Raw genomic sequence first — 25,499 nt, 5'->3', positions numbered from 1 at the left:
CTAGACTATAGCTCGGGCATTTTGAGGTTAAGTGCAATAAAAGTTGATTGAATTAATGTTAAACTTTTGAACCCAAGGCAATTGCAGTGAGAGAGCCTTTAAATGGATGCCATTGCCATAGGGTGTCAACGATTTTGGGGCACTAGTCAAAGAGCAATTACCTATTTGTGTCACGTGTGTGCCGAGCCTTTACTCTACTGTCTCTCTCTCTCTTTCTTTCTCTCCCTCGCTCCCGCTCCCGCTCCCGCTTGCGTATGCACTTAAAGAACGAGTACATCAAAGTCAGTATGGCGCAACGTGAAATGCTCCTGATTTGGAGGCACTGAAGCAGTTGGTTAAGTTTTGTCAAAATATGAGAGAAACGCTGAACACTTTCCACTTAAGACTAAGGCTGGGAGCGTGACACGAACACGGACGAGCTGACAAATTTTAATATTATTTAAAAAGATATTGCATTGATTTCAAAAAGACACGCATCTCTCTTATTTCTTACTCTTACTTCATATTTTATTATTTTATTTATAAATATATGATTTTTTTTTATTAATTTCTGTTTGATATATTAATAAATATTTACCTAATTAAATGTTTGCCTGCAAAGAAAAGGGAAAATGTAAAAATAATTGCAGGTATTCCAATTAGTCGCTTACTTCAATCTCCTATTAGGCAAGTCCAACACGCGAACATCTCTATTGTAACAGCTATGCCCACACATTCTCTCACTCACTCACACTGACACACACAGCCACACTAGCGTGTATGCAGCATGACGCTGGCAGCTACGTGCCAATTGTGCGGACAGCAACTGGCCTGAGCTCAGCAGCCTTCAGCGCCTAGCCCCTACGCTCCAACGCAACCATTTGTCTGCTCTGACTGTTCTGTCAGCGTGGTTGGCATTGCCATCCGCCTTCGCTTCAGTTTAGTTGCCGACAACGTCACGAAGTTTAAATCACGTTAAGATTTTCAACGCGACGGTTTGGTATGTTAACAGGCTTTCTCTGTCTTTCTCTCTATCTCTCACTCACTCTCACTTTCGATGACAAGACACGCACAACGGCAAAAGCTGCAAGCCACACGGACATTCGCAAACACGACGAACATTGTTTTAGAGGCTCTCTCGCCTCGTAGGCAGTGCTTTGTTTGATAGCAGTCGAATATGCAAAAAACAATTCACTCGAGAGTTGCACTGCTGTTTATTTAGCACAAACAATCTACTGGCATGACACACAAATCACTTTAATTAACTTTAATTGCAGGTTGATCGGAATAGATTTTGCTAGCAACGCGCGCACGTACGTTCTTCTAATTCTCTTTCTTATTTGTTTTGTACTGATGCCAGAACAAAGCAAACACATCGATTATCGACTGTTAAAAAATACTGCACATGACATTATAAGACAAAAGAAAATACTTAAGCTACGGCACATGCAGTGATCAAAGTAGGTATTTTTAGCCTATTTGCAAACGCGTTTTATCTTTAATTAGCATATTTATGGGAAAAGAGAACATTTTGAGTAAAGAAAAATATGTAAACGATTCGGACTTTCCATGAAACATGTGCAAGTGTTTCCAGTTTTTCTCGCTTTCTTAGTTAGCTGATTCGTTTTCGGCCATGATTTAGCTCCGCTTCTGGGCATGTTATGAATCGTTTGTGCTTGCCAAACACATATTTGATTCATTTATCGGTTCCGCATAGCTGCACCACCTGCTGTCGATTTTAACCACTTCAAACTGCAATATCTGCAATAGAAAGTCGCCGGAAGCCGACGCAGCAACCACTTGAAGGCATCCTTGCCAACCTACTAGCTGGAAGCTGGCAATTGGTGTATACGTACTATCTAACGGTACTCTTCAATACGCCTATGGCAAAAATATTTACGACTTTGCGCCTAAATTCCAATTAAAAATGGATAGCTTTAAGTGTTCGCCGACCAGTGTGACCGTATTTTTCTTCTTTTTTTGCCCTCTAGTTCACTGCGGGCTATCGGACTGTGTGAGTGGGAAAACAATATTCAAACGATTTGTGTGCATCCGAAAAATGGAAAAGCCGCTATTGCCATTTCCATTGCCGATCCCATTCACCAGCCACCTTCACTGCCATGTGCTGCCTGGCAATTAGAGTTCTGCACCGGTGGTTGACCACCACATAGACACAAAAACTGCCAGTAAAAAAAGCACAAGAATATAAATAGAAGTAGGGGAGAAATAGGTAGCAAAGTAGAAAATCGTACTATCAAAACGAAACTGCTGAAACAGCATCGAATTGGACATGGGAGTTGGAATGCCAATACGAATTCGAAGCAGTATCAGAATCGCAACGTTCTTGGCCATTAAAGTGTGGCCAAAGCCAGCAAACTACCCTAGTTGCTAAAAATGCATGTTTGTCAATGTGTCCTTCTGATCTATGCTTGTGTCCTTCAACTGGAATGTGGCCTCCAGACAGAATTGCTAGCTTTTGAAAAGCAAACCAAAAAAACGTCGCGATCAGTTGTTCGACCTGTAAAGACGTGAATTCGAACAGCCTTCGCTTAAGCTCTACTGCTGCAGAGTTCTAAAAATAGAACTTTGCGGTGCATTCTTCAACGCAACAGCAACAAAAACCGCACACGCAGCGTTTTCTTATCGCTTGCTTCCGCGTAACTCAATTGCTTTAATTGCAATTTACGAAATTTCGTCGCTTGGCGCGAGTGCGCCTGCACTCAAAAGCACAATCCGCGATGACATCTAATGTCAATAACCTCGCTACAGCTGTAAAGGTAAATGCAGAAATGCAAGCCCAGCTTAACGTTGTGATGGCAAATAGGCAAGCCTCCATCATGCCAATAAACTCAAAAATAGATATCGCCTCCGTGCAAGGCATCACTAACAACAAAAACACGAAACGTAAACAGCCAAATTCACCAAAAACCATCAAGAAAAGGCTCATCTTCGACGAACCAAGCACCAGCAATGCAGCATTAATATCAGAAAATCGATTTTCACTGCTCGTAGAAGAAGATGAAGACTACAGCGAATCACCTGTAGCTCCAGAAGCCCCAGTATTGACCGACCAGCAAACTACACCGAAACCTCGTCCGCCCCCCATATGGTGTCCAAACATCAAGTCTGTGGCCCTACTTCAACAGATAATAGATAAAGTAATTGATGCTAAATCATACGTAATTAAGCCAAAGAAGAATAACATAGGTGTATTAACCCAATGCAGTGAGGACTATCGCAGAGTTATAGACCACTTTACTAAGCTGGAATTGGAGTTCCACTGCTACCAGCTTAAGGAGGACAAACCATATAGAGTCGTGTTCAAAGGGCTTCACTCCAGCACTGATACAACACTAGTTAAAAAGGAATTGGAAACCAAAGGCCACACAATTACAAATGTGCACAACCCACTGAGCCGTATGGACAAAACACCGCTAAATATATTTTTTGTTGACGTGGCTCAGGCCCCCAACAACAAAGAAATTTTGGACATTCGAGTTGTCTGCAGGCAACGCTGCACAGTGGAACTGCCAAGAAGATACAACGACCTGACACAATGCCATCGCTGTCAAGAATTTGGACACACACAACGCTACTGCCACAAAGCTCCCAGATGTGTGCGTTGCGCCGGGAAACACGCATCCAAAGACTGCACCCGCGAAAAGGACCAGGCACCAACTTGTGTGCACTGTGAGTTACAGCACCCAGCCAACTATAAGGGCTGCCAAGTATACAAGCGGTTGCGCAAATTGCAATCCCCAGCACAAAAAAGGAGTCCCACACAAACACCGTCTACGGGTCCGAGTACTGCTTCCGAAATTACAAGGCCCCGGAGCATTACCCAAGCCACGAGCTTTGCAACGCCTATTAGTGGTGTTTCTTACGCACAGGCCGCTAGAGGTGGACCGTCAAATAAGAATACCACAAGTGACACTTTGTTCACTGAAATGCTTCAGCAACAACAACGTCAGTTTGACGCAATTAATGCCGAGCTCAAAGCGATGCGAGAAGTACAATCCCAACAAGCAACCATGCTAAACAGTTTAATGGCCATCATAACCAAGCTTGCCTACAAATAATGGCTTTACGTGTGGGTATCTGGAACGCCAATGGCCTGAGAAACAAGACTCAGGAACTGGCTGCGTTTCTCTCACAAGAAAACATAGATATAATGTTAATAACAGAAACTCATGAGTGCCCCACTACACAAATTTTCGGATACGAACACTATCAGGCTCATGGTGAAGGAGCAAACTGCTTTGGTGGATCCTCAATCCTCATACGAGCAACAATACCGCATACACCTTTACTGCCAATTTGCAACGCAACAATGCAGGTCTCAGCCATCACCCTGCCTACGTCTATTGGAGCGATCGAAGTTGCGTCAATCTATCTTCCGCCAAACACTGGTCTGTGTGATCATCACATGGAACAGGTTCTAGGCCAAAGGTTGAATAAGACCCTCATCGGCGGCGACTGGAATGGATGGCACCCATTTTGGGGAAGCAATAGTGCGAATCGTCGCGGAGAAGTCATATTTGAGGCGATTCAAAACTTACAATTCAGCATATTGGCGACTGGAGCCCCCACCCGTTACCCAATTAATGGACACAGGCCCTCGGCAATCGACTTCGCTGTCTACAAAGGCATCTGTGACCGGCAATTGACCATTGAAGAATCCTTGGACCTATCCTCTGACCACCTGCCACTAATAGTCACAATCCACGCGCAGCCACAGCCCTTGCCCATTAGGAAACAACTACTGCCAGCAGGATCAGATTTAGGAGTCTTTAGGCGCGAGCTCCATTACTCTTTGCACATAGAAATGGAACTTAACACTCCTGAAGACGTGGACTACGCAGCAAACAAACTGCAGGAAGAAATAGTCAAAGCTGCGCACCAAGCCGCCCCACCATCTTGCCAAACAAGACAACAGTCTCCGTACAACATCCCCCTCACCTTGGAGGCCCAACACCTACTAATACACAAAAGATGGGCCAGGAGACGCTGGTTAAGATTACGCACGCCTGATGCCAAATCCATGTACAACGAAGCCACGAGGCATCTTAAAGCTGCTCTCGCCCTGCTTCAAAAGAGGTGTATCAGCGATGCGCTGGTACGAGCTGAATCGCCCACTGACGCAGAGTTTCAATTATGGAAATTTACAAGAAAGCTCAAACGGCAGCCAATACGTCGTCATCCCATTCGGAGCATTTCTGGTTCCTGGCACATTGGAGACGAAGCTCAAGCTGAGGCTTTTGCAAACCACCTTCAAGACCAATTCACGCCGGTGATTACCGCAGAGGCCTCAGAAATCGAAGCAACAGAAGACATCGTTCTCTCGCCCCTCCCAGCTGAAGACCAGATAACTGGATGTACAAAAGAAGAGGTTCTTGAACACATCAGAAGAGTGAAGGCAAAAAAATCCCCTGGATATGATCTAATAAACGGCAGAGTCCTTAGAGCACTGCCTGACTCCACCATAGACTACATAACTATGGTGTACAACGCCATGCTCCGCATCCGGCACTTTCCAGCCTGCTGGAAGCGCGCCGTGATTGTGATGATTCCTAAGCCTGGCAAACCCGTGGGAGAAATTGAGTCGTACAGACCAATTAGCCTGTTGCCAGTACTCTCCAAAATATTCGAAAGAATATTTCTGGAACGAGTACTGACACATCTGGGACGCCAGGAGGCCATTCCAAACCATCAGTTTGGCTTCAGGAGACAGCATGGAACACCGGAACAGGTTCACAGAGTTGTGCACCATATCCTTGGAGCCTTTGAAGAAAAGATGTACTGCTCTGCCGTCTTTTTAGACATCAAACAGGCGTTTGATCGAGTTTGGCACCTGGGACTGCTGCAGAAAGTGAGGACCACCCTTCCAGCCCCATTTTTCGCGTTGCTATCCTCATACCTTATTGGAAGAACCTTCCAAGTGTCAAGGGGGCAAGCAGTATCCTTGACTAGACCAATTATGGCTGGAGTACCACAGGGTAGTGTTCTAGGCCCAACACTTTATACTTTATTCACAGGAGATATGCCAACTCCCGAGCCAAATATAGGAAGTACAGATGCAGTACTCATAGCGACCTATGCAGATGACACCGCCATCTTATCACGTCATGTATCTGCGCAAGAAGCTTCAGACTCACTACAAAAATATCTGGACTCTTTCGGACGCTGGGCAAAACGGTGGTGTATCACCATTAATGCACAAAAGTCTGTACATACTACCTTCGCCACTAGAAGAGGAGATTGCCCAAGCGTTGCATTGGGGCCCACTATTCCCAAAGCCTCAAAAGTAAAGTACCTTGGTATCACTCTTGACAGAAGGCTGACTTTTAAAGCGCACATAAGTCAAGTAACCTCAAAATGCAAAAGCAAGCTAAAAACCCTCGACTGGATGCTGAGAGCTTCAAGCAAGTTGTCTTACAGCAGCAAGGCCGCCATCTACAAGGCAATAGTTGTCCCAACCTTCGTATATGGTATCTCTCTATGGGGCTCCTCGGCGAAGACTACAAGGAACAAAATTCAGACCCTGCAGAATAAAGCACTACGCAGATGGACTGGAGCCAGCTGGTTTGTAAGAAACTCAGTCTTACATAGGGATTTAGCAATTCCCACAGTTGCTGAACTCATTGGGCGACACAGTTCAAGATACGCGGACAGACTTGCAGCGCATCCTAACCATCTCGCAAGCAACCTGGCTATAAACAACAATAGGCGAAGACTGAAGAGATTGCATCCTCTAGACAATATTAGAACTAATTAAGATAGTAGCTACAAGTGCAGAATAATTGGCATATCTGCCCTCCCATTAGTTAAGGTTTAGAGCTAAATGCGCTATAGAGTCTAAGACAATAAGCTGCAACAAAATAAAGAAATAAAAAAAAAAAAAAAAAAAAAAAAAAAAAAAAAAAAAAAACCAAAAACAAAGATGTCACGTCTAGAGTTGGCAAGCAAAAAAGCTAAAATTAAAAGGCTGAAAACTACTATTTTTTTGAATTGTATTCGACAAGCCGAATAAGATAGATTCAGAGATTGGATATAAACTTTCTTATATGAGAAGTATAATATACATATATAATTAAAATATATTTAAAACTAAATTTTGATAAAAAAATTCATAAAATTTATACCTTTAATAATTTATCCTGTATGAAATGTATTAATGCCGGAATTAAATGCTTAGTTATTATTATTACTGTTAAATTATTTATACTGTTATATTATATGTACATATCAACATTCGTCAGCCAAACTTATTTTGCTCTACATATCTCACTCAGAAAATAGCTAGTTTTCAGGCTTAACAGAGCGGATGTGGCAGCACTGCTTGTAACGGACAGTGCGTGGTTCCTTAACACTGTCTGTGTGTGTCTCCCTCTCTTTCTGGCTCTCCCTCTTTCTCTGTGTGTTGGTGTGCCGTACTTCATGCATTTCAATCACAAAACACAACACAATTTAAATATGCTGATTGGGTGCGGAAATTTGGTTGCTCGTCAGCAGCCAAAAACCAGGAACAGGCCAGGAGCTGCACTCGTTGCCCAGTTGGGGGCGTGTCTGAGGGATGTGGGAGCGGGTAATGTTTCCCAATGTTTTACAGCATTGTGCCACGCCCACTAAGTGGGCCTGCTGCTGGTGCTGCTGCTGTTGGAGCGTGTCTTTAATTGGCTTTGGCTTTGGCTTTAGCTTCTTTTTTGGCTTTGCTGCTGGTTGTCCTTGTTCGCTGCAATTGTGTTTTAGCCATAAATTTTGTTTATTGATGAGCTTTATACAGCAGCAGCAGCAGCAGCAGCAGCAGCAGCAGAAGCTAACCACACATGTGACATTGCCTTAGCCCGAAATAATTTAATTAATTTTCATTTTTCCCTTTTTAGTCAAATTTTCGATGCATGTTGTTGACACATTAAATGGCTTTTATAATTGCTTTGCACTCGCTGCTTAGCTGCCTCTGAAAAAATAATATATTGTCTAAAAGAGTTTGCTAAAATAATATTTATTCAAAAATAAGCGTGAAGAATTTATTGTTTAACCAATACTAAATTAGATATAGTCAAAGAACAGATATCAGTTAAAACAGATGTGCTAAAGCTATAACAAGAAATTATCTGGAATTTCATATATACAAAACCAAGCATTAAATCAAATGAATAATCGATAAGAAACTGCATTTAAGTTTACTCAAAGCACATTAAAAACGTACCAAATATTCATCAAAAATATTTTATATTGGCTTTCACATCAATCAAAAATCGCTTAATTATATACAATCGATATTCAGGCGAATTGACAAACTCGTTTCGATAAACCATAACGAGCTGCAATCACAATTTGGTATTTTATGCAGTTGCTTACTCACAGCGCCATCGCTATCTCCGTCCCTCTCTCTGCTTATCGTTGATTTCCCTTGGCAATCTCTTTAGTCGCATACCATGATGGCGCTGCCAATAAACAAGCGAGTGTAACGGGTATCTGCCGCTGCTACTGCTGCTGCTGCAGAGGCGTCACCAAGCTAATCTGCTAGCTGTCAAAAGTCGTAGAAACAATTGGAAATGACAACAAATATGAAGCAACACACAGAAAAGCGCGCTCTCGCACAAACAGTGTACAATGTCCATGTAAGCTAAGCCAAAGCAAACACAAAACTCACACACACATACACCTACAAACAGGCAGTCAAGTAAATCTCCAATTGTGAGCGAAAACTTTCTCAGAAACGGGCAACGAAAACTGCTGACAGTTGCATAAACAATAAAGGCTACCTAAAAAAAAGAACAACAAAGACAGTAAGCGAGCGTGAGGGAGACAGCGTGCGCAGCGAGCGATTGCGGTCAACATCAAAAGGAACACAGCAACGAAGCTAAGCTAAAGGAGAAAGAAAGAGAGAGAAATAGCGTGCGAGTCAATGTGAATTTGGGAAAAAAGGCAAATGTAACAAGGAACTAAAACTAGAACTATTACTAGCTGCACACACATGCACGCGCACACAGATTGCAGTGTAGAGCCATAAGCGACATGTGTGTAAGTGAAGAGCCGGGCGTGGCGGGGGCGTCTACTGCTGCAACTGCTGCTGCTGCTGCACTGTTAAAACAACAAACAATCTGACATTTTTTTGCTGTTCGCTTTGACGACAATTTCCCTCGCGGCACAAAATGCCAACACCAAATGCGAAAGCGAACTTAACGAAACAACGGGAGTAACATACGAGTCGCAACAAAAATGCAACAGACTATAAAGCGAACGAGGGAGTGGAGTAGCAATAGTAGTTGTTGTTATTGCTGCTGCTACTGTTGTTGTTCTTGCCTTCCGCATTTGCCGTTCGCCTTTTGCCGCATCACAAAAGCTCGAAATTGATTGTGTAAATAAGAAAACGAAAATGTCGTTAGTTTACGTTTTCCGCTGACAAGCTTCGAAAAGCGGAATAGAAGAATTGGATAAAATGGCAATGAAAAAAAAAAATAAAAAAAATAAAAAACAAAGACAGTGGCATGACGAAATTAAAAATGGAATTTGCTCGTTAGTCGCTTGCAGTTTATTGCCACTGACTTTGAAGCGATGAACTTTTTTTTTTGTCTAAAAATGGATAGCCAAACGGGTAAGCGGGGCCTTGGTGGCAGCGAACGAGGGAATGAGCAATAGCTGAAATATTGAATGGCCAATAAATACGTATAGGAATCGCAGTTTCGGGATTAATGGCTAAATCCAATAAGCCAGAACACTGCAGCGGGCCAAGAACTTCACTTTAAGTCTGTCACGTATTTGTGTCTCTGATATAAATAATTGCGTTTTCTGACAACAATGTGGCTTAGCTCGCTTTTGAAAATCAGCTTGAAATCAACCGGTTATGAAACGGTTCCTATTTAAATTTACTAGTGCACTAACAAGGAGAGATTACATACCAGCTATAAATGAAAATAAACCGGTTACGAAACGGTTATGAATCGGTTATGAAACAAATCAGAATCTGATATAAAATAGTTGCTTCACATAAATTTTGCACATAAAAAATGAACTGATTCTGAAACTGGTAATAGTAAAATTCCATATTTTGACTAACTGTATAAAACGATTATGAAACGGTTATGGCGCATTGACTCTCTCTCAGTTAGAAAAGTCGATCTATTACAGACCGGAATTCTGCACGATTATTTTGCATTTTTATTACCAACAAACTCTAAATATTACTTTAGGCCAACTAGCCGGCATTTTGGCAAGAGTCAGGCAAATATTTGGCCAAACAATTTCCCTAAATTGCGGTGTCGCTCGAGTTATCTTCGATGTTGACATTTCATACCCAACCAGGGGCCAATGCGAATACACAATGTACACATAGACAGACAAACAGACACACGCACACACACACACACACACACGAACACAAACACACACAATAGATATATATGTATAAGTGCTTAGCTGACAATCTATCAGAGAATTTCCTTTTGCCGATAAGGAGCTACGCCCGTTGTCTACTTTTTGGCGCCATCAGGGATTGGCAATAGTTCAAAGTTGCCGCAGCCTTTGCCCTTGCCTTGCCGTTTTTACTTTCAGCTCTTGGCCGGCTTTTCACTCTATTTTAGCAGGCAGCTACTAAATTGAATGAAAGCACATTTTGATTGAAAGGAAATTCACGTTAAACTGAGAGAGACGCACAGAGACATCCAAGGACTTGGACTCCTATATCGTGTCGGACACGGTCAACAGTTTAGGTTGGCTTGCCTGCTTTAACGGCCAATCTAGCAGCGTTCTCTGGATACATCACTCAATGTTGCAAAATTAGTTAAATGCTTTCACACACACACAAACACACATTGGAAAGTGGAAACTTTTTTACGCCAAGTTTTGGTCAACAAGTTGCGAAGTATTTGCCAAATAAGTCAAACCAAAAAAGGACGCAACGAGCTGACTTTGACTGCATTCCTTTTTAGTCTGTTGGCCACATCTGATGGTAAGTTTTTAATAGACGACTATTTGCCACATTAAAGTAGAGCAAGAGAAATCGTATTTGTAAAACTGACATGATTGATTGATTGATTGAATGACTGATTTAACGTTTGCAAAGTTTACGCAGATTTGACAAACTTATCTGAGTTATGAATGAAACATTCTAAAAAAATATAATTTTTTAAAATATAAATAAAATTCATTTTTGGAGCTAAAGTTTAAAACGAAAATTTTAAAATTTGAAGAGAGCTTAGCTTTACTTTGAATTTGTTGATACTCGCTAAAATAGCTGAAGATCGATAAAGAGTTACATCGATTTACTAGAAATGTTATAGACTTCCAAAAGAACAGCTTCACAGGTACAAAATTTTTTAGTTTTTAATAAAAATTTTACTTGAAATACAGAATATATACAATAATTATTGTACCAAATGCAAATTTAAAAGCTCCAAATTTTAGAAAAAAATTTAGAACAAAATGTGGGAATAAATTATAATAACAGTAAATCTGAAGTCTTCAACATGCATGCAGGCTACGCTTAAAACGCGAAGCTAAATAATCGATTTTTATCGATTAGAAGGAAATGGAATGATTTATCGATAAAAAAAATAATTTTGTATCAAATTTCAAGTCTCTATTTTTGGAGAGCCAGACACAAGGACATGGCTAGATCAACTCAGCTCGTTGATCTGTTCAATATTCACATACATTTACAAAAATCATTATTGCCCGAATAAAAAATTATATGGAAGAAATCTGTAACGAAAATCTTTTAAGTTCTTTTTAAACCTACAAGAAATGAAAGATATACTATTATATACATACATATATATATATTTATATATATGTATATATAACTTTATATATAAGTATATATATATTAACTTTATTTTATTTGCATTAGGGAACTTTATATATAACTGTATTATTACATGCGTGTTCCGATTATATAGTGCACAATTAACTAAACTATCGATTGGTTTACTCGATAACATATTCACTACGTTCAATTTTCTAGTTATATAATGTTTCAAGTGCTATTTCAGCAAAAATTAAAATACGTATATAGCTTGCTTCAAAATTTTGTTTTTTTTTGTGCCCTTTTTGTACTGAAACCCTTAATATGTGAAAGGTTTAGGAATATTGAAAAGCTGTTCTACAATAAATTGCGATTAACTGTTTTTCGTATATATATTTGATATATATATATTTTATATGTAAATTCAAGTAGAGATAATATGCTTAAATAGTATTTATATCTTTCATAGCCCGCGTCATATATATGCTATATATAGTATTGGTATATATATACTCTTGACATATGTATATGTATATATATTTATTTTGTTTCATCTTAGGTACTTCTTGACATATACATAGCACATATAAGTATTCTTCAATTTAAGTATGAATATATAGTATATATATATATATATATATATATATATTCTTGTTTTGATTAAAAGAGTAATTGATATCATAGAAAGCACACACAGTTATTTGAATTTTTGTCAGTTTTTAAGTACAGCAGGATCTCTTTCATGTTATATTTTAAATATTATAAAATATATATATATATATTTTTTTTTTGTTAAATTTTTAATTGATTTTTCATTGTGTATTAAACACTTCTTATTTTATGTTAATATTTTTTTTTAACTTTTCTAATACATTTTTCATAATTTTTTTTTTTTTTATATTTATAAGATTTTAAAATTAAATTAATTTTATTAATTGTAAATTAAAATAAAATTATAATATAAAAAAAGTAAATTTAAATTTCTCTTGATATATATATATATATATATATATATATATATATATATATATATATATATATATATATATATATATATATATAATATATATATATATATATATATATATATATATATTTGTTATATATATGTTTTCTTTCTCTTTATATGTTTTTATTTAATTTGTGAATATTTTGCAAACACGCTCAGCATCCTTCTTAAATGTATCCCTGCAAATTCCCGGAAAATTTCTTAGCCACTTTGAATTCCCTGCGGATGAATATTCTACAGCTGCTTTAACAGTGCTCTGTTAACGACTTAACAGCGAAAGCTCCAGCTGTGTGGATTTCAATTTTTGGTTGCTGTCTTGGCTGTGGCACTCAAGTTGTTTGCTGTTGGCTCCTGCAGCGGCACCCACTGAGCTGTTGCGTTCTTAGCCCGAAACATTTCCTCGAAGAATATCTTTTCCTCGTGCTGCACCTCAGGTGAGTTCCCAATTAAAGCACGACCCAATATTTCGCTCGAACCTGCGCGCAAAAGCTACTTGTGTAAACTGTTATATTAGCATCCACTTGGCATCCACTCACCTAGCAGGCCATCGTGCACCACATTGAATTCCAGAACGCAATTCTTGAGCGTCTCTTTGCCCACATCGAAGGCCAAAGCCTCGTTATAGACCGGATTAACGGTGTTGCGCTGCACACCTGTCTTGCGCTTCTTTAACTTCTTGCCACCGGGTCCCAGCAGCGAGACCTTCACATACGGATCCGAAGAGTTGCGTGCATCATCCACAATGCGCAAGTTCCTTGCCTTAATCAACACCACCATCAAGCGCTCGGCCGATGGCAAATATGCCAGCGATACCATTATGTCGCCCAAGTCCATCTTCATATCCTGCGCCGAGGCCGATGTGAGAGGCGTCCACAATTTCAGCTGCTCGCTCAGATCCAAGTGGGCCAAATGCAATTTGGTTCCTCCAATGCAAACGTGACGCGAATAGGCATCGAAATCGTATAACAGAATCTCCACGCTGCGCTTATCAATCACCCCGGCGGTTACCTCAAAGACAAAGTGCTCGTCGAAGACTGGAAAATAGTTAAAGATAGATATAGATATAGATATAGATATAGATATAGATATAGATATAGATATAGATATAGATATAGATATAGATATAGATATAGATATAGATATAGATATAGATATAGATATAGATATAGATATAGATATAGATATAGATATAGATATAGATATAGATATAGATATAGATATAGATATAGATATAGATCCAGTTCTCACCTGGATTCAGTGTCTTCTTGTGGATGCGCGTCTGCCAGAAGCTCTTCTTGTCAGGGAGCAGACGTATCTTGGCGTAGGGATCGGCTGTGCCACTGAATTGTCGTGGCTGCAAGTTCTGCGCCTCGAGGAGGCGCACGTTGAGCAAGCCGCCAACCGGATCATAGCTGAGGCAGACGTGCAAGTTGCCACGCACCTCATTCGCGTTGGCCGAGGCGCAAACAGCCTTCGACTGCGAGTGCTGCGTGGGACAAGGAGGAGATTCGATTAGCAGTCGTGGGAGGCTGTCTAATGGGATTTGCTTACGCTGCGGTAGAGAGTCATGTCGATTTTGGTGTGATCCAGCTTGGCATTCATGGAGGAAACGCGTGGACGACTGGGGTGCATGGCCAGGACGACATGCTTGTCGGAGCGAGCGATGGGCACCGATGTGGTCGAGCAGTAGGACAACGTGTTCGACTTGAGGCTGCCCGTGGGCGAGGTGGGCGTGGGCGGTGCCGAGTCCTCAGTGGTGTTGGAGACCTGCTGCTGCACAGCAGCTGTGGCTGACGTCACCGAGGCGGGCACCCAAAAGGCTGGATCAGCATCCTCCGACTTGAGCGACGTGGGACTCATGTTGCCGGCATTGCTTAAGCCCAACTTGCCACGTGCCACACACTCGCTCAAATTGTCCACGTTGTAGCCCACGGTGCCAGCCACCAGCGCCTCGCGACTGCAAGCGAGTTGAGCTCTCAAATCAATTTAAATGAGAGTAAATAGCAAAGTCTCACCTCTGCTGCTCCTCGTCCTTCTCGCTGGCCGACTCCAGCAGATTCTGCTCGAACCAGTTGAGGCGGTAACGCCGCGAGCAAGTGGTGTACAGCGCTGCGCCCACAGCAGTTACCACCAAAAACGAAACGGAGGCATAGATGCCAATCTGCGTCAGCGACAGCTCCTCCTCGCGTATGACAATATCCATTGCGCTGCAAGTAAGAGAAAGCCATGAAAGGGCAGCTTGGGGACTTTAGTGTGTGCTGAGAGAGCAATTAGTGTAGATAGCAACTTCTCTCTCTCTCTCTCTTCATTGCTCTCTTTCTTGTCTTTCTCTACATAACTCATTCTGTCTCTGTCTCTCTGTTTCCCTCTCTCCTTACTCCCTCTGTCTTTCCATCTTTCCTTCTGCGTCTCTCTCTTTCTATCTTAAGCTCTCTCTCTCTCTCTCTCTTAGACTCAACTATTTCTCACCCTTCTTCCCTCTCTCTCTCTCACACAATGTATTAACTTTCTCTCAGCGTCAAGTAAGTTAAGACTCAATTCGTTTTTGTCCTTTGAGCCCTTAAAGGCGGATAATGGCACCACAACTACATGGTCGTAAAAGTTTCATTATTTGGTCAAGCCGCAGAATGAGGCACCTTATAAATAAATTAGGGTCGCCAAGCCACAATTTTACTACCCCTCCTCCCTCCCTCCTCCCCTCGCTCTTTTGTTATTAATTACGCTGCTTAAGGCGCCATTGTGACCAAAGCCAAAGACCCGACTGTGACCGCAGCGACACGTGCTGCCAGTTGTACTGGCAAGGACACGTCTAGCACAATAGGTGCCAGCCAGCAGGTGCTCGAAGGAAATCTGGCTGCGGACGAGCTGGATGCTGTTTGCAATTAGCTGCGCGAACAGGCGGCGACTTTAAGGTTTCCCTTGCTGCTGTTCGCTTGGCATTCAAGCAAAGCCAACTGTTTAAATACGCATATTTTAGGCAGCCGGTTAATTAATTAACACTTTGTACCGTTACCTTTTACAATTTTAAAAATACTTTCTGCCTTTCAACTTTGCCCTTCTGCTTCTCTTTTCATTTTTCGTGCAATTTGTTTTCAACTTTATTATTTATTTATGAAAACTTTTTGTGAGGCTTCTTTGAGACAGCAATTGAAAGAGGGTTGTGAGTGTATGGTGTGCATGTGTGTGTGTGAGGGGGCGTGTGTGGGTGTGTGTGTGTGGCTAGCACCTTAACCCTTAGTGGATTTCTCTGTAAGGCCTACATGATTTATAAGCTTTTGTAGGCGTAACAGTAGGGCGAACGAGGTGGACTCAATGATTCATGCCATCTTCAAGATGAATATTTCATTCAGAGTATGCCAAACAGAGACCCTAATAGTAATAAATTAAATAAGCTGGCCACGGCTGGATGTAATGTAATGTCATGCTGCTGCGACGTATTTTAAAAAGTAAATATATGAAAATTTGTGGATCTGTATTTGACTTCACTTGACTTGCCACAGATATCTCCATATACAAATAGAAATATTCATTGTAATATATACAAAGATACATATATGACATACTTATAAAGCCTGAGCTCTCTTGTTCAATCAATTTTTATGCTAGTGGAAAAAGAAATTTATCGATAGTCATATAGCATATCGATAGATATAGCATATATCTAGCTCATTGCAACTGAATTTCATATAAATCATAACAACATAAGTGCAAGACTTACCTATAATTGTCAATATAAAATCGATTACATTAATCGAAAATCTATATATCAATATTATTGATCAGCTCAACACATTCTTATTTCGCATATGATTCTTATATGAATTACAGATTTTTATGCGTCCCAATCGAAAACCTGCCTATCAATAATATCGATTAACCTACATAATGTATATATTAGCCTGCAAAATATAACTCTTCTTAAAGTATATTTTGTTATTAGTTTTTTAATCTAGTTGTAAAAATGATTTCTAACTAATTTAATCAAAAACTTGACTATCGATATTATCGATAAACGATACATAAAAATACAAATTTATTCAAAAAATGTATTTTCCTAAAAATTAACTTGATTGTTTCAGTGCTTAGCTGCGCTTGCGTTAAATAATTATATTGATTAATAGATGGCTTATCGATATATTCGATTAATTTTTTAAATATATGCCAAATACTTACTAGACTATTATTTGCTTTAGCTTAAGGTTCTTTTATAAACAGCTTGAACTAAGCAAGTGACTCGGAACTGCTCCGAAAAGCAATCAATACGATCGATATTTAATCGATAGAAATTATCACACATTTTTATTACGTTTACTTATACTACATTTCATCAGAGCTACATATGGAAATATAGTAAAGAAATAATTAATCAATTATCGAAATTGCATTGATTCTTTTTGTCGATAATCTGCTTATCGATTGAGCCAACATGTAAACCTTGCGTCAACTAATCAAGCTGGTAGCTTTATGAGCACTATCGCTGAATGAACATAGCAGACATAATCAATCAACTCATCATGTCCAAATCAATCAATCAATCAACCAGTTAACCGCCAGCTCATTTGGTCATAATTTGTTGGCCTTGTTGGAGCAGCCCTCGTGCATTGTAAATAAATCGCGTCCAAACCAATCATGTCAAATTGATCAGCTCGCAGGCGACGCTGTAAATCGATGTCAAATCAGCCGAACCCGAACCCCAGCCAGCGGCTACAAATTGTTGCGCAGTTTCTGTGGCAACCTGTGTTTGCGTGTGGCATGTGCTTTGGAGCCCTTTTAGCTGACTTCGTTACATGTGGGATCATACTATATGTATATGACGATGCGATTTATGACAGTTGCCATAAATTTGCAATATTCAGCGGCTTTTGTGCTGTTTGCGTTTGGCTTGCGGCATGTGGCATGTGTCTGGCTATCCACTGGCAGCCCGCCTGCCAGCAGCAGCTGGCTTTATAAACAATTTTCGGGCTTTTATCGCATGCTTTCAGTTTTTGCTTTTGTTTTTGTCTCAGATAACAACAGCGCACTATTTCCGGCCAAGCTGAGCACAGTCATAAATCGCCAGCTGCGTGGCTCTGCAATATATTCGACTGAATGACTAAAATTAATTTTATCTAATCGATAAGCAGGGGGCTTGGGTGAGTCTGTCCTGCCGCACACAACTCACAACTGCAACGTCGCTTGACTCTCATTTTATCATAAATTAAAAAAAATTTATATATTTATATATATATATAATATATATGTGGATATTTCGAGACGGGAGTTGAAAAAACTGTTGCTCCCAGCGGCTAGCACAATTACGTTAAATTATGTTCATTAGTCTAATGAAGTGTTTGTCACACAAAAGCAGCGCCCACAACCACACTGACCACGCCCACGTCACTGTGCACGCCCACAGTTGTTTGATGGGGAGTGGGAGTCGCAGCTGCAAGACTGTTATCAAGCCAGGCGCCGGCCAATACCCTGCACTCCATGCAAGGGGCATTTCAGGCAGGTTAAATCAGCTGAAATTTCAAATTCGAATCCTTAAAATTCAAATTGAAAAATTAATTTGTTACAAACTTTAAATTTAATTTAAATTTTTTATATAATTATATAATATAATTTAAATTTAATTTAAGTTTAATTTATAATTTAATTTATAAAACTGTATGGTAAAATTTTTAAAAAGGTAAATTAAAACTTTTTTATTTTTATAGAAGCTTTAATGTCAAATACTTGCACTAAACATTATAAAAAACTTTACTAAGCTGATTTTGAATTGAGCTTTCGGCAAGTGAGTATATAAAACGCAAGAAGCGACAACCTAAGCTAACAGCGAGGTTCGTTAATTTTTAAGAACAAAGCTTAGCAAATGATAATATGAATTAACTTTTTTTTTAAAGTTAAAAATAATCAATTAATTGATAAACATTGCCTGTCTTAATAATGATTTTAAATAATTTTGTTATACATTTTTGTTTTAAATGTTTTAAAAATGTCGAGAAACTCTCAATGGGGTTAAGCTTTAAATTTATTATGTAATTAAAATTTTAAAAATTTATAAAATTTTTAATATAACATATATTAAATAAAATTTTATAAAATAAAATGTAGATAAAATTAAATGCAATTTTAAGTAAAATATTTCTTTAATTTAATTTATTTTTTCATTGAAATACTTGCTACTTTTATTAATGAAATTTTAATGTTTATTAATTATATTTATTTAAATTAATATAAAATGATTTATCTTTGAAGACTTAAAAATGATTATTAAATTTAAAAATATATATATAATTTATATATATATATAGACTATATACATATATAAATGACATATATTAAAATTTGCCAATTCATATTATTTTATACTCTTATAGAAATTGCAATTTTTTCTGTATATTAAAAAGTAATGAATCAAATAGAGAAATTTATAATATCAGCGTTATTTTTATGCAAGCTTAGAGTTATGCTTTTACTGTATTTCTGTATGTATTTTATTAATATTAAAAGCAATTGTGTCGCTCTCTTTTTTTATCGCTTTGCTGACTTTCAAAGCTCGTTACCAGAGGTACAACATTTCAGCTACTTTTGCCATAAAATCTTATCAAAAAATTTTTGGCTACAGTTAACAGTTTGCACAATTTTATTTCAATTTCTATTATTATGAAAAGTTTGAGGCATAGTCGCTGAAGAGTGGCCAGCAGAAGTTTCCAGTTTGTTTGCTCGAACGCATTGTCATAATTAGATTAACGCTGAACACGTCCTGCGGACCAAGCGCCGGGCTAAAAGCGAGCAGCAGTAAAAGCAGCAAAATAAGCCACAACCTCAACAGCAGCTCGGCTTTTATTTTCGCTCTTTTGCGGCAAGCGCACACACACAAGCGGACAGAGCTTCTGGCACAAACACTTGCTGCCCGTTTGTAGGTGCGAAGCTGTGAAATGCGCAACAAAATTTAATCCTTCACATACGCACAGCTTAAGGCTAGGCACACACGTTAAGTATACGCCCGCGTAGCCCGGCAAGCAAACGTGAGGAATGCTACTTAAAGGCACACACACGCACGCTGCCACAAACTCGCGCCAATCAGCCATCAGCAATTTGTAATGCCCACATAATGATATACTCATAGCTATATAGCATAGCTCGCAGCATCAACAACATCATTATCAAGCTCAAGCCTTACCCTCCATCACTCACTCCCTCCCACATTCTCTTCTCTCATATTTCCCCCAAGTATTTGTGCTGTTTACATTGCTGACATTGTTGCCTGTTGTTCATTTTGCTGCAGCTCCCAGTTGATTATTGCTGCCATTGGCATTGACTTTGTCTCTATGCCATTATGTTTCCAACTTAACAACAGCAACAGCAACATCTGCTCGCCTGTCCATAGAGTCCGCAATTAACAGCCACTGAATATTTATGGCTAGTCCATCTCAGGCTATTTGCTTTGAGCGCCATAAGTAGCTGAAGCAGCTTTGTAGCTTGTATTTGTATAATTGATAAATTCCTAAGAAATTCTCGCTAATTCCCCTGGAAGCTTAATACGATTTCGTTTAGCATTCCTTACGAGCACGCAATTTGCCATTAATTTCATTTTAATTTCAATCAATTTTATTTTCGAAAATTAATAAGGGACTTACATAAAATGTTACAAGACACAGCAGCGCTAGAAATTTAAAGCTTTTAGACAGCTGAGCTAACTTATAGCAGATTAAATCTGAAATATTTGTAACAAGCCGACTTACATATACCCTTATGATCACATAGATGGTGCCTATAGAAATTAAATGAAATAAACAACTAAATTTATTTGTATTTATGGAAATCTGTTCAGTATATAGAATATTTATAAAGCAAATTTGTATATCATAAATTTAAAAGAAAAACAAATTTTGTTTCTTATCAAAATAATATATATATATTTAAAAAAAAGTGTCAAAATATAAAATAAAAATTAAATATTTTCTAGGTATTGAAAATTAAAAAAAAAATCAAATTTTTTTATTATTAAAAAAATTTAAAAATATTTTTTAAAAATTGATTAATAAAAAAATAAATATATAAATAAAAAAACTTTATATATTGTTCATGTCTTTTATATAATAAAAATAAGTTTTATAATAAAAATTATTACCAAAATTAAAAATAATTTTCAAAATTTCCAGTCTTTTATACAATAAGCAGATCTACTCTAAAAAGCCTTATTTATCTCTAATATCCCTTGTAAGAGTATTTGTAAACAAATTTCATAATAATAATCTGACACTCGCTCCCTAAGAGCATTTACCACATATTCAACATGATTTAGCAAACAGCAATCAACACGTCGACACACTTAATATCATGTATCATTTATTATGTATTATTAATGAAGTTTCTCTCTCCATGGTTTTATTGGTATTCATGATGTGTTGAAGCACGAGCATAATCTAAATTAGTTTCACAAATAATCAAAGTAGATTCGCTCATCATACTCATACACATACACACACACACACACGGAGAGACTGAGCCACAAAAAAAGTTTTGCTCAAAGTTCTTCTTAAGCTGTAAACTTTTTGCTTCCTCTGCAGTTGTTCAGCTCATTTTATTTCCGAGAAAATTTATAAAAAATAAAAGTTTTTTTCTTTTTTACATATTGATTTCCTGCTGTCACAAACAACTTTGGACTTTGGTCAAAAAGACTCAAAGGCTAAAAGGCTAAACAAAAGTGATTCCAAGAATAAAACCGCAGTGGAAATATGAGTGCCTATTAAGAGCCCACTACCATATGCCAATCTGCCACAGGGCATTAAACAATGAAACCCAATGCAGAAACAGGCAAAACGAAAATAAATCAACAACAACAACAACAACAGCACAAAAACTTGTCAAAAGCAAGATAAACAGCAGTTTATTAATAAGGCCGACAAAGTTATATGCGTAGCAAGGCAAATAAACAGAGAGGGGAAAAGCGAGAGAGAGTGAGACTAGAGGCTTAGCAAAGTTTGGATACTCTTACATATATAATGCAGATACTGGATATGTAATATAAGAATGTAGCTATTAGATAAGCTAACAAATGAGTAGAAGCCAAGATAAAAAGGAGAGATCAGAAATTGGATGAGAAGATTTGATGCGCTTAAAAGAAGAGAAGAGAATAAAATGCCCAAATTAAGCAGGATAAGGAGAACTGAGAAAAGTTGGAAATACAAAAGTATTGTTAAGGCAAAAAGCGAATTAAAAAGAATATTCAAAAGGCAAGAAATAATATGAGAATATAATATTTAACAAAAGAATAGGAAATAAGAGCGGATAGAAAAATGGATTTTCACAAAAAACTCATTTGTGACTCATACTTGGATTCGTTTAGTTATCAAATTTCAATACATATTTTTTCTAGATAAAGTTGAAGAGTGACTAAGCTATTCGATGACAGCTTTAGAGTTACACAGCTAAATTTTGCTCGACCAAATTATGCAATATATATATTGACAGTCAAAGCAAAATGATACAACGAGGATTGAATACGCTTACAAAACTTGAGCAGCTGTTTGTAATGTTAGAATTTTCAAAAATTTAAACGAGCAACTTCTACAATGTGTGTCAGATAAACTAGTTTAGATCTTTATGCCGTATGCCCCTAATATTGAATGCCTAACATAACGCACGACTATATTTATATACCCCCAAGTAGGGTATACGAAATATGATCATTAAAGCGCAATATGCTCAGGACACTTGTTGTTTGCACACGCGGCACTCGCCGTGCATGAAGCAACAAGGCAAATAATAAGTGGGCTATTAATACCCATACAAACACAGAGAGACGTTCGCGTGTGTGTGTGTGTGTAAAGGACAAAGCTGCAGCAGCAGCATTTTGTGACCCGCCCTGCCAATAACTCAGCATGTTCACAAATATTGAAAAGCTGTCTTTGGGTTTGCTTTTGCCTTTGCCTTTGGCGCTCAGTCACCCAGCCCCCGCAGCCAACGGCTGCGGCTTGTTTATTGGCGCCACGCCTCAGGCCGTGAATGTCCTCTGGTGGATAATGCGGCTTGTGGCATGCGGCTTATGCATTAAAAATGCATTAATCCCGGACAAGTGATAAATATTCATGGTCTCGCCGTAGACTTGATTATTATGCATGCAAGTTTCTTTCGCTCTTCTTCTTCTGGCGCTTATTTTCTATTTAAGTTCAGCCTGTGCAACGCAATATGCTGGCCAACTAGGAGTACTGGCCCATTCAGTTTCCGTTTGTTTCCGTTTGCAGCTGACGGGAAGGTCGGGGTCGAGTGTTTCAAGGGCATCGCAGCCGTGTTTGAGTGGCTCGGCCAAGGTAAATAGAGTTGGCCCACTGAGCACTCGGCTGGGTTAAACAACCTAAGGCCAGGTTACATTTTATACAGAAATCTCAGTCAGCACAAGCACAAACACACATACACACACACAGAGGCAAGCTCACACACACACACATGTCAGAGGGCTTAAATTTTGATTGAAAGCGTATTTCCGCTTCAATATGTCTGAAGTCTCAATGTTCCGTGGAATTATAAAACAATATGAGCATAAGCTCAAGTTGTCACGCCCACCCACACCCTCTGCTCCGCCCACATGATCAAATTAAATGTAAATGTTTAAAATGTTCATGTTCGCCCATTTTGTTTGCCGTGGGATTTGTCGCCCACGCTGCGTATGCGTGTTACATGAACTTTGGAATCTGTAATCAACTGATAAATATTCAATTAATTTTTGTTTTGTTTTGCTTTTTTTTCTGCCAAAGGTGCAACTTATATTGATTAGAGCGCAACAAAAGCCATTTCAAGTAATTGGAATTAAATTTTCATGCACAAAGTTCAAAATCTATTACGAAAGTTGAACAATTCTGGCAGATTAATTGATTTTGTGGTTCGAATTTTGTTTTTCCTGGGTAAAACATGTTTTTAATTACATTTATTTTACATGTATACAGTCTATATATATGAATGCATATTCGTTTTGTATGTGTGTGGAAATTCTTGGTAATTTATTTTTCATGTTTATTTTTTCCATGTCAAATGAAAACAAAATAAAAAGGCAAATTGCGTTTTAGAGCTTTTAATGCGCCTTTGATATGTCATGACAAATTGGCAACATTTTTTAGGTAAATATAATGATATAAATATAAAAATATAAATATAAGAACATACTTTTTTTAATATTTGTTTCAGGATTAATTAATTTATATCTCTATTTTTGCACAGCAAATTCTTTTAAGAACATTAACAATTTGAACAAAAAAATATTTTTAAAAAATTAGAAATAAAATGTCTAAAATTCTCATCTACTGAACATACAGAGTACATAAAATGTTAACAATGTTAACTCTAATCATTAAGTATTTACCCATAGAAAGTCTTAATCAGATATTTTTTTCTATAAATAACGAATTTTTAAAATATATGTGTTTCATTTTATCCTCTTTTGAGGTATAATAATTCACAATTAAAGAAAGTTAAACTGAGAATTTTATTTAAATAAATTTAACTATTATAAGCCATATTTTTATAAATTTAGTAAGAGTCTTGCAACTAAAAAATCTAAATTCTATAAAAATGCTCTTTTTGCAAGATTTTTGTATCCACGTAATTCCCATTTGAAGTATAGCAATTCATAATTAAAGGAAATTAAAATGGGAAATGCACAGATCCAAATAAACTCTTCCACTTCGTAAACAGGAATACATATCTTGAATAGACTAAGCTTACATCAAACTTTAAAAAGTTAGTTAAAACTGTCTAAGATTTTCATATTATGTTAATCAGCTTTAAACTAATGACTATGCTCGTTCACAGTCTCAAAAACAGCTAAATTTTTTTGCTGAATTCATCTTTTATATCTATTTTTGAATTCGTTTCTCTAAAATTTAAATCCATTTATATTCAATTCATAAATTAATTTTCAGTTTTCAGAAGAATTCAAAAAGCATATTACAATAAATAGTATAAATGATAGTATATTAATTTATATCTGCTACTTTTAAAATATATTTTTAAAATATATTCTCTCAAAATATTTCAATAAAAAAGGAACTTCATTATCTTCAAAAAACTTCATCAAAAACAGATCTCCCAAACAAAGTTATGAGCTTATAAAAAACGCATTTTAAACTTTAAAAACTTTTAGCTTGGTGCGCGAGCTCCATTAAATTGAAAATTCAATTTGCGTCTGCAAATACTGGCACAGAACCTGTCGAAAGTTTGTTTAGCACTTACCCGTTATTTGCGTTTATTTACAATGTGTCAAACACACAGACTTGTACACACAGGCAGGCAGACAGACAGTCGGATACAAAGCTAAGCAATGTGTACAAAATAATTTATGGCCTTTGCAAATTTTTTTCGCAACAATATGTTTGCTTATCCCTGCGCTCGACGTGTCGTATGCGCAATATGCTCTAGCGGCGCTCGCTGTAACGCGGCATTCCGTTTGAAACGTTTGCGTTGAGTTCAAAAAGCAATTTCCTTATTTGTGTGTGTTCGTTAATAATTAATTCTATTAGTCCAGCGCACTTTGATAAACGGTTTCGACAATTTAACAGCGTACATATAAATAAATACAAGTAAATTAATATATATATATATATTTTTTTAGATATATATATTTAGATGTATCTGCTTTGGCTGCTGCGACTTCAGAGCAGCAAAACAACTTGGCCAACGCGTCGCTGAAACTCGACTGTGTTGTTGTTCACCAAAAATGTACACACAGATGCCATTGCCGTATTCCCTTACACACACACATACACTCACTCACACACACAT

The 25,499-nt window shown here is 37.9% G+C and overlaps 1 protein-coding gene across 1 annotated transcript; it reads right to left on the bottom strand.

Annotated features, from left to right (window-relative positions):
• Positions 1-12,843: 12,843 nt before the first annotated feature.
• On the bottom strand, positions 12,844-25,296 carry LOC111594210 (synaptotagmin-5). Its single transcript, XM_023307409.2, has 6 exons — positions 24,951-25,296; positions 14,753-14,944; positions 14,289-14,694; positions 13,986-14,223; positions 13,274-13,771; positions 12,844-13,213 (listed from the first exon to the last, which is right to left on the bottom strand). Exons 2-6 carry the CDS (start codon positions 14,938-14,940, stop codon positions 13,035-13,037), a joined length of 1,509 nt encoding a protein of 502 aa, XP_023163177.2. The 5' UTR covers positions 14,941-14,944; positions 24,951-25,296; the 3' UTR covers positions 12,844-13,034.
• Positions 25,297-25,499: the final 203 nt, after the last annotated feature.

This window comes from Drosophila hydei, unplaced genomic scaffold (genome assembly GCF_003285905.1).
Source record: "Drosophila hydei strain 15085-1641.00,03,60 unplaced genomic scaffold, DhydRS2 tig00008114-arrow-pilon, whole genome shotgun sequence".
Classification (NCBI taxonomy): Eukaryota; Metazoa; Arthropoda; class Insecta; order Diptera; family Drosophilidae; genus Drosophila; species Drosophila hydei.
The sequence above is the reverse complement of the archived record's forward strand: the minus strand, read 5'-3'. Positions and strand labels throughout refer to the sequence as shown.